General features: G+C 34.3%; 1 protein-coding gene across 1 annotated transcript; it reads left to right on the top strand.

Moving 5' to 3' along the window:
* Nucleotides 1-340: 340 nt before the first annotated feature.
* LOC104893322 (uncharacterized) lies at nt 341-6,390 on the top strand. Its single transcript, XM_010679419.1, has 8 exons — nt 341-1,006; nt 1,137-1,452; nt 1,545-1,842; nt 1,991-2,042; nt 2,084-2,583; nt 5,914-5,963; nt 6,049-6,147; nt 6,239-6,390. Exons 1-8 carry the CDS (start codon nt 341-343, stop codon nt 6,388-6,390), a joined length of 2,133 nt encoding a protein of 710 aa, XP_010677721.1.
* The last annotated feature ends 8,282 nt before the right edge of the window (nt 6,391-14,672 follow it).

Raw genomic sequence — 14,672 nt, 5'->3', positions numbered from 1 at the left:
CTGAGCAGATTGAATTTGAAAATGAAAATGGTGTTCTAACCTCACAACTGATCAAGTATGAGTGGAGGCCAATAAAGTGTGATGAATGTGGTGGAGTTGGTCATGATGGTGAGGCATGTAGGAAGAAGAAGGAGGATGGTTCAAAAGGCGAGGAAAAAAATGAAAATGAAGAAGGTATGGGTGGTAAAAGCTATTATAGATCAGGAGGCACACATGGGGATGTAGGAAGGTGAAGTCACATGTGGAGTGATTGATCATCCACTGAATTCTCTGAATAGTGAGATTCCTGCCAAAATGATTGAAGTAAATGATATGACAGAAGAATGTGAGTGATGGTTAGATGGAGAATGGGAATGAAGGAGCACCTCAGTCTCGGGTGGATAACCTTGGATTTTGGAATGTTAGGGGCCTAAATAGTCCATGGAAGCATTTTGATCTTAGGAATTTTATCCAAAGTCGGAATGTTAGACTATTTGGCTACCTAGAAACTAGGGTGAAGACTGGTAATTTCGCAAAAGTCTACCCTAGAGTATGTCCAAATTGGTCAATTGTTACTAACTATTCATCTCATTATAGAGGTAGGATATGGCTGGTGTGGAGTCCTTCTTATTTTACTGTTGATGTGAAAATGGTGACTGAGTTGATGATCTATGGTGTAGTTAGTCATAAGGCATCTAGAGCTCAGTTTTGTTTGAGTTTGGTATATGGTCATAATGATAAGGAAAAAAGAAGTGAATTGTGGAATGATTTGATCAAATGCAGTAGAGATGTCATGAATACTCAATGGGTGGTGATGGGAGATTTTAATAATGTCTTGAATTTGAATGAAAGAATAGGTCAACCTAATCTATTCAGTGAAATTGAAAGATTCAGGAATTGTGTGGATAGTTGTGGTTTGGATGATGTTAAAATGACTGGTCCATTTTATACATGGTCTAATAAACAGCAGGAGGAGGATTATGTGGCTACAGAATTTGATAGAGTGTTAGTAAATGGGCAATGGGAAGTATGTTATCCATCCACTGAAGCTGATTTCTTACTTGAAAGATGTTATGACCACTGTCCTTGTATAGTGAAAATTCATAAAGAATTGAATAAGAGGGCAAAGCCTTATAGATTCTTAATTCAATATGTAGTGTGATTCTGAAAGGTTTCTAAGTATAATTGAGGAGGTTTGGAGGGAGCCTACTGTTGGTACTATGATGTTTCAAGTTGCCTCTAAAATGAAGAAACTGAAAAGGGCTTTTAAAGCATTGAATAGGCACTATTTCTCTAATATTGAGATTGAGGCTGATGCTGCAAAAAAAAATCTTGATGAACTTCAATTGAAACTCAAGAAAGAGGAGGCGTCAACTGCTGAGGAGTTGGTGGCTAGAGAAGTATTTATAAGATTGAATAAAGCCAGAATGAGTTTCTTAGCTCAAAAGGCTAAATCTCACCGGATGAATGAGGGTGACTATAATTCTGCATTCTTCCATGCTCAACTGAGGAAAAGGAGAATCCAAAACATAATTTTTGTATTGAACACATTCATGGTAATGTAGTCCAGGGAGAAAGTGCTATTACTGATGCCTTTGTAGAATACTATCAAAAGTTGCTTGGTAGTGCAAATGGGGTAAGAATGAAAATTGGAAGGAGAGTGATGAATCTGGGTGCATCATTAAAACAAGCTCACCAAGAGTTACTTTGTATGAGTTTTCAGAAGGAAGAGGTGAAGAATGCATTGTTTGAAATTGGAAACAATAAGGCTCCTAGCCCTGATGGGTTCACTAATCTTTTCTTTAAGCAAGCATGGCATATAGTGGGAGCTGAAGTGACTAAGGCTGTTTTAGATTTCTTCAGGTCTGGCAAGATGTTGAAACAAATAAACTGCACTACTTTATCCCTCATTCCCAAAATTGGTCAACCTACAAGTGTGAAGTACTTTAGGCCTATAGCATGCTGCAGCCTGCAATATTGTTTACAAGATAATATCAAAATTGTTGTGCAGTGGAATCAAAATGGTTCTCCCAGGGTTGATAAATGAAGCTCAAAGTGCATTTGTAAGTGGGAGAATGATAATTCAAAACATACTATTTGTCAGGATATCTTGAGGGGTTATAACAGGAGAAATCTTTCCCCTAGATGCACAATTAAGGTTGATCTTCAGAAAGCTTATGATTCTATTGACTGGGGTTTCATTCAGGACATGATGAGTGGTTTGGGTTTTCCAGAGCAGTTTACTAGGTGGGTGATGGAATGCATAACAACACCTAGCTACACCCTGCATGTGAAAGGAGGTAACCATGGCTTCTTTAAAGGAGCTTCAGGAATCAGAAAAGGTGACCCCATCTCACGTCTCATTTTTGTGATTGGAATGGAATATTTGTCAAGGCTACTGAAGAAGATTGCAGACAAGGAGGAATTCCGGTTTCATTACAAATGCAAGAGACCACAGGTTAATCACTTGATTTTTGTTGACGACCTAATGTTATTTTGCAAAGGTAACCTCAATTCAGTGCAATTGTTAACTCAAGCTTTGCAGCATTTTGGTCAAGTTTCTGGTTTAGTAGCAAATCCAGAAAAAAACTGCCATATATTATGGTAATGTGGATGAAAGGATCTAGCAGGAGATCTTGGATGTAACTGGTTTTAAGAAAGGGAATCTCCCTGTGAGATACTTAGGGATCCCTTTAAATTTGAAAAAACTGAACAACCATGATTGTGAAATGCTAGTTGACAATATGTTAATGAAGATTATATGCTGGAGCTCAAGAATTGTGCATGAAGAATTGTGCTAATAAATGCAGTCCTTATGAGCCTTCACTCCTACTGGGCTCAAATGGTTTTAATACCTAAAAGTGTGTTGCAGAAAATAACACAACTTTGTAGAGCTTTCTTATGGGAAGGGAAGGTTGATCTGTCAAAACCTCCTCTTGTAGCTTGGGACTAGATATGCAAGGTACATCATGTGGGATTACACGCCTCCCAAGGATGTAGGCTGGGGACGGAAGCAGATATGCAGTGTCAAATAGCAAATGAAGACAGGGTTCACAACTCAATGGCAGAATTCTTATTCCATTAAAGAGGGGTATAAATGGATACAAGGGGACTCTAGGAATGTGCCATGAAGTAAATGGGTGTGGAATAGATATAACATCCCAAAGCATTCTGTAATTGCTTGGATGGTTGCACTTGGGAAGCTGAGAACTAAAGCTCACCTGTTTAGAATTGGAGTGGTTACTGAAAGATTGTCTGCTATGTGGACTTCAAGAGGAGAGCATAGAGCATGGTTTTTTTCAATGCCTATATAGTCAGCAGTGTTATGTTAAGATTTGCAGATGGTTGAATATTTCAGCTTCTCCTATGGACCAAATCAACAACTGTTGGAAAAAGTGGTCAAGGAAATATGCAAGCAAGAGGAAGAAGGGCACATGTATTACTGTGTTAGCTGCCTTAGTTTATCAAATCTGATATGCTAGGAATTGTGCCTACTGGGAGAAAAGAATTCCAAGACCTGGTGTACTAGTTGGTACTGTTAAGCATAATGTTTGTAATTGATTTAGACAGCTTATTAATGAAAAATGGTGCCAGGATGAGACGGAGTGGTTTGATGATCTAGCTAGACTAAATTAGCTTATGTCTAATTAACTAGGAGATGTGTGTTGTGAAACCTTGTAATGTCTGCAGCTGCTATGTTGTAGGCTGGTTGGTGTGATTGCTTTGTTATTAGGCAGGCAATCTAGTTGGTGTGGGGTTGTTTGTTTTTTAGTAATTATTGAGGAAAGCTTCTTACCTTTTACCAAAAATATATATATATATATACAAAACATGTTACTAGAGCAAAACAAGTTGATAAGTGAAGTTATTATTAACTTATTCGATTAGACGTTATATATGCAAATACATCTAAACATATAAGCAAATTGAAACAATTTGATATTACATAAGACTAATGTATACTGATATTGGATTAAATCTATATATTGAATTAAGTCAATAAGTTAATTTGTATATATGATTTAGGTGGACCGTTTATGTTAAAGATACTTTGTATTAGCTTAGCTTATGTTAAAGATACCGTTTATGTTAAAGATATGGTGGGGCTAACGACGACTAGAAGCGTTTGAAGGCTTCAATCTTAAAGAAAGGTTATGTATGTTCCGTGTTTTAGCCATGATTTTTTTTAAAAATGTAATGCTTTATATTATCTGAACTTTTCTGGTTTCTTTATTTATTTTATTTCTTAGATCTGCACGTTTTAGTTTTTTTGAAAAAATTTATGTCTAAGATCTATAATGTTTTAGGGGTTTTTTAAAGTTTCAATCATGTTTACATGTTGTATTATGCCTATCTATTTATTTATTTTTAAAGAATTTTATAGAATTTTCTGTCGATATTTTATATTTAATGTCTTAGATCCGAATGTTTTAGAATTTTTTTTATTTATTTTATGGCTTAGATCTGAACATTTTAGGGTTTTTGTGCCATATGTTATTGTTGATTTATTTATTTTTTTAAAGAATTTCTAGAATTTTGAGTTGATATTTTTTATATGTCTAAGATCTGAATGTTTTAGGATTTTTTATTTTTATTTTATGCCTTAAAGTTAGATCTGAACGTTTTAGGGTTTTTACTTTATCTATATGTTATTGTTGCTGTATTTATATTTTTAAAGAATTTTCAGTTGATATTTTATATTTTTTGTCTTAGATCTAAACATTTTAGGGTTTGTTTATTTATTTTATGCCTTAGATCTGAACGTTTTAGGGTTTTTAATTTTTTGCATCTAATGTTGTTGATTTTTTTTTTCAGAATTTGATTCGAATTTTCATGTCATATTTTATACTTTAGAGTTTTTTTATTTATTAACTGAAAATTAAATTTATTGAATTTAAATTACATTATATTATTATAATTTATATGGCCTGTGTCACTTTTTGATTTTATTTAATTAAAATTTGATTATAAATTCTTTACAAATAAATAAAGCTGTCAAAAATCCTAAATTAACCACCTAACCCACGCCCACCTAACCCAAGCCCATTTTATTTCTCCTTGATCTGTTTTATTGTTGAATTTTTGTTTTTGTTGTTGTTTAACTGACTCAGACCCATTTTATTTCTCCTTGATATGTTTATTTGTTAAATTTTTGTTTTTGTTGTCGTTTACCTGACCCAGGCCCATTTTATTTCTTCTTGATCTGTTTTTTTGTTGAATTTTTGTTTTTGTTGTTGTTTAACTGACCAACGCCCATTTTATTTCTCCTTGATCTGGTTTTTTGTTGAATTTTTGTTTTTGTTGTTGTTTAACTGACCCATGCCCATTTTATTTCTCCTTGATCTGTATTTTTGTTGGATTTTTGTTTTTGTTGTTGTTTAACTGACCCAGGCCCATTTTATTTCTCCTTGATCTGTTTTTTTGTTGAATTTTTGTTTTTGTTGCTGTTTAACTGACCCAGGCCCATTTTATTTCTCCTTGATCTGTTTTTTTGTTGAATTTTTGTTTTTATTGTTGTTTGATTGACCCAGGCCCATTTTATTTCTCCTTGATCTGTTTTTTTGTTGAATTTTTGTTTTTGTTGTTGTTTGACTAACCCAGGCCCATTTTATTTCTCCTTGATCTGTTTTTTGTTGAATTTTTGTTTTTGTTGTTATTTGACTGACCCAAGCCCACCTGACCCAGACCCATTTTATTTCTCCTTGATCTATTTTTTTGTTGAATTTTTGTTTTTGTTGTTGTTTGACTGTCCCAGGCCCACCTGACCCTGGCCCATTTTATTCCTCCTTGTTCTGTTTTTTTGTTAAATTTTATTTTTGTTATTGTTTGACTGTCCCAGGCCCACCTAACCCTAGCCCATTTTATTTCTCCTTGATGTATTTTTGTGTTGAATTTTGTTTTAGTTGTTGTGTGACTGATCTCATCGTTTTCTAGTATCATATTCATGGATCCTAATTCTCGTGGACCACCTGGTTTTTCCAAAGGTATTTTTTTCTCATCAGTTTTTTTTTAGTTTAAGTTTTATTTATGTTTAGTTACACATTAATTTTGTTTAATTGTTGTTTGTAGATGAGGAGATTGAGACAATTGGGTCCAACAAGACTACAATAGAGAGTTCTCTTGTTGTTTCGAGCAAACTTAAACTAAAGAAGCAATCTCCACCAGAAGGTATAAGTATGGGCTCATTACACATGCACTATGGTTGGAAGTAATGATAGTAAGGTCATGCCTCAAGCAACATATAAGTATTGCAAAATAGCTAAGTATTATGCTGACCCTTCTCATAACACCTCTAATGCTATTAGTCACATTGAAAAATGGTCTGCTTATGTTAAGCACAAAGCTGAAAATCCTAATGTGTGTTCTGATTATGATCAAAAACTTATTGTAAAATGTTCGCCGAAGCCATAATGTGTCATTCATATTCGCTTAGAATAGTTGAACATGAGAAGCTGAGGCAATTGCATTCTTAATTATCATAACCCGAATGTTAGACACATTACTAGAAATACAATACTAAAAAAGCATAATGATATGAAGTCTCTTTTGCAAATATCTCTTTCTTTGGTTAATAGTAGGGTGTGACTTGTGATTGTTAGACATTTGGAGTATCTTCTCGTGGTTATCTTACTTTGATTATGCATTATTTTGATAATAATTGGAAATCAAAATCCAACATTCTGAATTTTAAGTATTTTCCCCCACAACATAAAGGTGTTGAATATATATGTTTGTTTTGGTGTTGATTAAGGATTGGAAGTTGGAGGGAATGACATTTTCTATGACATGTGGTAATGCTAGTTATATGGATGTCATGATAACTAGGTTGAAATCTGATTTGCATTCTCGTTCTGGTTTACCTTCAAATGGTAAGTTTTTCATTGTTAGATATTGTGCCCATGTTTTAAATTTGAATGTGCAAGCTGGCATGAATGTTGTTCTTGATTGTGTGAAAAATTAAAGTTGCGTGGTGCTGTGAATTATATTGATGGATCTAATTCAAGGTTAAAAATTTGAACAATGTGTTATCAATTCTAATATTGCGTTTTCGAGAATGTTAAGGTTGGATGTTCCCACTAGGTGGAACTCTACCTATTTGATGATTATGAGTGTTCTACAACCTAGAGAGACTATTGATTTATTTGCAATTAAAGAGTCTTCTTTTGATTATAGACTAACTTTGGATGAATGAGAGATTGTTAAATATGTTTGTGACTTTCTTAAGCCTTTTTACCATATTACTGTTTTGTTTTCTGGTTTTGAATATCCAACTGCTAATTTAAAATTTTTCACTTGTGCTATCTATTGTTGTTTTGCTTGATCCTCGCTATAAGTTAAAGTTTGTTCAAAGTATGTTTGGTTGTTTGGTTGTGGGAATTGAAATGAGAAAAAAATTAAAAGTTGTTTATAATGCATTTGTGGAGCTTTACAAGTTCTATGACAACGTTCTAGAACTCCCTCATCTACCTCTTACTCTAGTTCTACATCTACTCAAATAATGGTTAGCATAATTTAGGTGTTTATTTTGAACAATTGAGTTATTTTTTGTTCTGTAAATGTTGTGAGTAGCTAAGTTGTCTTATTTATTTTTATTTTGTTTTTTTAGCAATTCGAGGCCAATAATTATAGTGGCTCCGATGTTGAAAGTGGTGTATATTCATATCTAAATGCACCCTTAATTCCATGCAGTGATGTTGATGTCCTTAAGTTTTGGTAGTCTTCTGCTTCTATTTATCCTGTTCTTTCTAGGATGGCCAAAGATATCTTGGCAATCCCTATTACATCGGTTGCTTCGGAATCCTAAAACTTGTTGTTTGGATACTTGAAAGAAGAGGAAGGTGATGAGTGTTTTGAGGTTGTTAAAGATACAAGTTTTGACAATGTAGATTTAGAGTCCCTTCCAAGGATATGTGTTTTTGGGCAGTTTTTGGACAATTTTGTTACTTTTTATTTTATAGACCGGCTATTACTTATTTGGTTATATTTATAATTCGTAGGTTGAATGAAGTTTATCACCAGATTGTTGAATGGTGTCCCCACTGTACTGATTAGTGGGTTTTTGTTTCTCATCAGTGCTTAGATATTCGCAACTTTTGGTTGCTCATTTTTTTGGTGGATACTAAGTAGGTGATAAACATAACTTTTTGTGTTCTTTTGATGGTGGTATGCAGTCCATAGTATTGAGTTTGATGAGCCCCTTTTGTTCTGTTAGGCTTGTTTCTCTGTTATGGTATGATGTCTTAAAGTCCCATTGAGCTTGATTTATATTCCACTTCATTTTTTGTTGGTTTTCATTGCTATTATGCTGGTTTTTGAATCTGTTGAAGTAGATGAACAAGTCCTTTGTTGTGTTGTGCTGGATTTTGATAATGATATGTTGTTTGTTCTATTGAGCTTAATGAATATGCCTCTTTTGTCTTGTTGGGATAGTTATCTAAAATAGTATGCTCATGTTGTCCCTTTATCTCTTTTGATCTTGATACATATGCCCCTTTTTGTTCTGTAGGGCTGGTTTTCTGTAATGGTATGTTATTTCTAATACTCCGTTGAGCTAGTTTCTATAATGGTATGTTGTCCCTATACTCTGTTGAGCTTGATGAATAAAGTCCCGAATGGTTTCTTTAATTATCAGTTTTGGTTTTGACCCTTGGATTCATATGCGGGAACTCTCTTTTTTAGGGTATTTTCGGGTTTTGATAATGGTATGTTATTTGTTCTGTTGAGCTTGATGAATATGCCCCTTTTGTCTTATTGGGATGGTTATCTAAAATGGTATGTTGATGCTGTCTCTCATTCTCTTTTGATCTTGATACATATGCCCCTTTTGTTCTATTGGGCTGGTTTTCCGTAATGATATGCTATTACTAATACTCCGTTGAGCGTTTCAGTAATGGTATGATGTCCCTATACTCTATTGAGCTTAATGAATAAAGTCCCGAATGGTTTCTTTAACTATCAGTTTTGGTTGTGACCCTTGGATTCCTATGCTTAGGAACTCTTCTTTTTGGGGTATTTTCGGGTTTCAATATAAGCTGTCTGGGTGATATTTTATATGGTAAGTTGAAGAAATGTCCATAGGTCTCCTTGTTGGATGCACTAAAGTTGATTGGTTGTGGGAATTATTTGGGACGGTGCTCGATGACGATATTTTTCATGTAACAAAGTTGGGCTTTCGAGCTTTATGATTCTTTGTTATCTGATCTGAGAGCCCAATACATAAATAATATTAATTTTTTCGATGTCAATGGTAAGTTTAAAGGTAATTTGTTAGCCCTATTTTTTCATATCAAGTTGTTTATATGTTAGTGATCTAATCCAATTTTTGTTCTCTTATTGTTAAGAAGCAGTAGAGGATTTTGGCACGTTGTTGACAGGAAGGCAGATGGTCTGTTGGAGGGCAGTATATGTAGATGAAGATGTAGTGTGCCCTCATCCTTATTGTAATTTATCAAATTTAAGATTTTTGTATGGTTAGTTTAGTTTTGTAAAATATGAATATTGGAGAAAGATAAATAAATTAGCAATTTTGTCCTAATTTTCTCTATTTATCGAAATGATTTTCTATGTAGTAATTTTAGTGAGAATGTTATTCTTTAAAGCTCATAGCATTCTAACCACCTAAAGGTTTGAGAAATTATTCTCAAAAGGAAGTCTATTAATAAAAATTATTTGATATGCAATTAGTGAAGGGTATATTGAGAAATTAAAGACTAACTTAGGTAGTAGATATAAATCATCTTTATGTAAAATGGTAAATGTGAAAAATCTCTTGTTCTTAGAAAGATCTTGTTACGGGAATTTATTATACGATCAATATTTTATCTGTATTGTGACTCAAATTTTCATTGAAGTAAAGAAAAGGTTTAATGAATTTGAAAATATCATTTTATCACGAAATATAGCGATACTGTCATAACTTTATATTAATAATGTAATATCATCATAAATTTATATGTGAGAGTATTAATACTATCACCATAAAATCCGTGAATTGGAATACTATCATGAATTTAGGTAATATGTAAATTCAGTTCGATACAGTTAAAAATTAGTGTATAACAATTTCAATTTAAATCGGTTTCAGTTTAATTCCTGTTTCAGTTCAGTTTTAGTTCAGTTTAGTTTCAATTTCAATTTGAAATAGTTCAGTTGATTCAGTTAAATATTCAGTTTAGTTCAATTGATCGATAAACTTTTCAGTTTTTCACATTTATCATCAGTTACAGTTTGTTTCAGTTCAGTTGCAGTTTAGTTTTGGTTTTTCATTTACATTTTATTTCAGTTTAGCATTTTTCAGTTTATTTCAGTTACAGTTACTCCCAGTTCAGTTTAATCTAGTTCAAATTTCAGTTGTTTCAGTTCAACCAGCAGTTCATTAACCAAACTGACAGCTCTACTTAAGTGTTTCTAAGTTGGTATGTCCTACTTGTTACTCGCTCTATTTCTTAAATTATTTCCGATACATAATAGTTAAAAAAATAAATATATAATATATACGAAAATTCAATTACTTCCTCCGTTTTTTTAACATGTTACACTTTTGAAAATTGCGGTTACTTAGGCAAAAATTTAATTGGAGATTAAGTAAAAGTAAGGGTGGGGAATTAAAGGCAGTGGGGACCACCAGTGAGCCACCACCACCAAATAGATCACCAGTTATTCAACACTGCGACCACCACAACCAATTAACACCACCTAATCCGACGCCGCACACCACCAATTCAACCAACGACACCCTCCTCCTCCCCTTCCCCTGTTGAACACGCAACCCCATCCCCTTCCCCTTCCCCATCCCCTTGCAGTCACACAGCCCAGCAGACCCTTTCAAGGGCTGCTGTGGGATTTTCGACGGGTGGGGTAGGGCTTTCGAGGTCTAGGGTGGGGTTTTTCTGTGGGTGGGTTGGGGTTGGGGTGGGATTTTCGACAAGTGGGGTGGTGTTTTCAAGGCCTTAGGGGGGGTTTTCGGCGGGTGGGTGGTGTTTTCGAGGGTTGGGTGGGGTTTTCCGCGGGTGGAGTGTTGTTTTCGGCAGGTGGGGTGGGGTGGGGTGAGGTGGGGTGGTGGGCGGGGTGAGGGAAGGGGGCTGCTATAGTGGTGGGGAGGGTGGGTGGGGGAAGGGATTGGCTGCTAGGGTGGGTGGGGGAGGGGTGGTGGTTTAATTGTTAATTTTGGTTAAATTAGGTTAAATTAAGTAGGTTTAATGTTGGTTAATTGTTATAAGTAAAGGTAAGTTGGTAATTTAACAGGTCAAAACTTACCGATTTGGAAAGAAAAAAAGTGTAACATGGATTTTGCACCATTCTAACCTTTAGGCCGTTCGATCAAATTAATCCAACTTTTTGATCTTTTTTTTTTCATAATCCGACCTTTTAACATAATCTACTCATATTGAAGCGTGATTTATTAAAACGGGATGGTGACTAATATAATGGTTTAATTATACACGTGTATTATTCTAATTGGTTTTAAATTAATTAATCAATTTTAACTTTAATTAACCAAATTAAAACTAATCTAACAACCAACCACTAAGCTAACTACCAACCACACCACCACCGGGACCAACACCACCACGGCCAACACAACCATTGTCAACAACACAACCAATAAACCACCACCAGTCCACCACCACTTTCACCCCTCTGACTCAACCAACAACAAACCACTTTCTCCAACCTCTCTTTCTCTCTCCTCCCCGCCACAAACCAACACGCGAACCCACCCTAACTCCATCCCACCAAATAAAACTCCACCTAAAACCCTAACTACAACCCAATAACTCCACAATTTCGTAGCCTAAGCTTTTAGCCACCGTCATTTCCAATTTCTACTCTATCTTCCTCCATTGAATCTCCTGCAAAAACCTTTAAAAATCTCATCAATGGCGTCTCTTACATCTTCAAATCTCTCTCCATTTTACACCCCTTTCTCAAAACCCATCTTCCCCATAACTCCTTTCACCACCCCCTTCTTTCTCCCCTCTCCAATCACCTCTTTTTCTCTCTCCTTCAAGATGCCCACAACAAAACCCACCTCCATCATATGCTGCTCCACCACTTCCCTGCTACACCATCGCCCACCTCCTACTTCTCCCTCCTACACAGCCACCACCACCTACCTCTTCTTTCTCCCTGATTTCTTCCATCACATCTTTTCCCCTCCTTTGCGAGCCCCTACTACAAATCACTAAACTCAGCAAAAAAGCGAGTCCAAGCGAGATCAAGGGTGGGGGATGGTTGTAGGAGGCCAAAAGTGATTTTCAAGGATGAGGGTGTTCGCAGAGGGTGGGGATTTGGGTTGCAGGGGGAGAGGCCAGGGGGTGTCATAGCCTCGCAAGCAGCGGGGGTGGGGGTGCTCACAGGCGAGGTTAGGGGTTCACTGGGGGTGGGGTGTTACTGAATGATGTTGGGATGGGAAGGAAGAGAGAAAGGGAGGTAGAGAAAACAAAGGAAGAAAGAGATTAGAGAAGAAAAATAGAAATTTGAAAAAAAAACAAATGATAAATATTTAATTTTAACTTTAACAGGTTAATGGTTTTAAGATTCAATATGAGCATATCATGTTAAAAGGTCGCATTATTGAAAAAAAATAAAAGAAGGTGGGATTAATTTGAGCGAATGGTCTAATGGTTAGATTATTCAGAATCAATTTTTCTTTTTTATATAGTAAAATGAATAATGTTTGAAGTGTCTGCTTAGAAGGAGCGGAAGTTATAATGAAAATTCTCCTCCAAGTACCGCTTACTTGGTAGGATTTGAACTACTAACTTTTAGGTAGAATTCCTACCAAATCAATCAAGCTAAGCTTGGTAAATGATCTCAACTATGAGTCGTTTCTTTCTAATAATTCTAGCGATAGATTATTTTAAAATAATCTCAACTTAAATATGTCTTACGAAAATACACCTACATGACTAGTAAATGGTTTAATAGGTAACTTTTCCTTAGCCTTCCTCCTCAAATAGAATTCCCTTCCCTTGTTTTCTCCAATAAAAAAAATGAAATTTTCGTATCCAAGTAGACCAGACCGATTACGTCCCTAAGATGAGAATAAAGCTTTAACAAGGATGAAGGCACTACATGAATTAACAAAAGGCGTGTAATATATTAAATAATGGTATAAATATACCTGTTTGCAATGGATATTGACAAAAAATAAAGTATTTACATCTTTATTCTTTGGCATGCTAGAAAAAGGCAACAGAGAAAAGAAGTTTGGGTCATAGATCTATTAATTTTGGTATGAAGTTATAGATGGATTCATAATGGATAACAGAGGTTGTAGGGATAGTAGCTCAAAAAAGGTGGCCGTTGGGGAGGAAGGCAGTTAGCACCAGTGTCTGGTGGGGATTATTATTTTGAAATTAAAACTGAGCAATCAATTGTAAAAGGACATGTGGCCCTGGTAACTTGTTCAACAGGTTAATACAGGTCACAAGAGCACTTAGGAAAACATACCTAATTGTTATTTATGAAATAAATTGTTATTGGGATTATTACTCATAATTTAGATTATTATGATTAATTAATGTGAAAAATATAAATAGGAAGGATTTAATAAAAGAGGGGGAGTACTTGATTTTGTTTGGTCCATTAATTATTCTCTTTTTGCCACATAAATGATGATTTTGTTTGTACTATAAGCGTTTCGATTTATTTGTAACATTAGCACGTCTCCCAATGTACAACTTTAACCATTTCTATTTTACAATTATCTACAAGTAAAAAATTATGAAAAAATTAATTATTTTGAAAGTATAAATCGATACAAACTAACAAGATCTCACATGACTACATTTTAAAAATATATATCAATCTGGTCAAATGGAAGTATATAAGTAAAATAATGTAAAAATTCAATTTGTTACAAGCAATTCAAAATGAAATAAATACTACTAATTTATAAGGTATTCAGTGTTACCTACCAAAGATCTATTATTCTCAACTTCATCTGTGATTGTAATATGCAAGCAATTAATGCAATTATCAATACATATCCAACAAGATAAGGAAAAGTATTATGTAACTGGGACATGTGTAATTATTGCTAGAAACCTAAATAAACAAGCAAAAAGTTTATATTACCTTTTCATAAGTTTTTGGGTAGGTTTTGACTATGAAAATTACAAGTTAGTTTTTCATAAAAGAATTAATTAAAAAGTACTTCTTCAAAAAAAAAAATTCTATTAATATTATCCTCATTTTTGAAGTTCACTTTTGTTTCCCTTGTCTTTTTTCAAATAAAAATTTTGAGGTCTAATAAGTTATTGTATATTTGAACTTATTGAAACTTATTATAACATGTAGACTTAAAAGAACTCAATAAACTACAATTTAGCAATGACGAATAAATAAATGTTTTACGATTGGGCAAAAGTACAAAGAGTTACTATTAGTCGATGTAGTAACACAATAATACTTAAGAACAAAGTAATACTCCATCCGTTTCTTTTTAATATACTCACTTCACTTTTGGGGAGGACTAAGGAGGAAGTATAAGTATGAGAAAGAAACTGAAAAGGTGGAAAAAGAAACTGAAAAGTGAGAGAGAAAAACTAAAAAGTGGATTAATATATTAAAAAATGATTGACATGAGTGAAAAAAGAGTAAAAAGTGTTGGGACATGTTACCAAAAATAGAACAAGCAACGTGTGTATATTAAAAAGAAACATACCAATGAAAACGTGTGTAGATTA

This window comes from Beta vulgaris, chromosome 5 (assembly GCF_026745355.1).
Source record: "Beta vulgaris subsp. vulgaris cultivar EL10 chromosome 5, EL10.2, whole genome shotgun sequence".
Taxonomy (NCBI): domain Eukaryota; kingdom Viridiplantae; phylum Streptophyta; class Magnoliopsida; order Caryophyllales; family Amaranthaceae; genus Beta; species Beta vulgaris.
The sequence above is the reverse complement of the archived record's forward strand: the minus strand, read 5'-3'. Positions and strand labels throughout refer to the sequence as shown.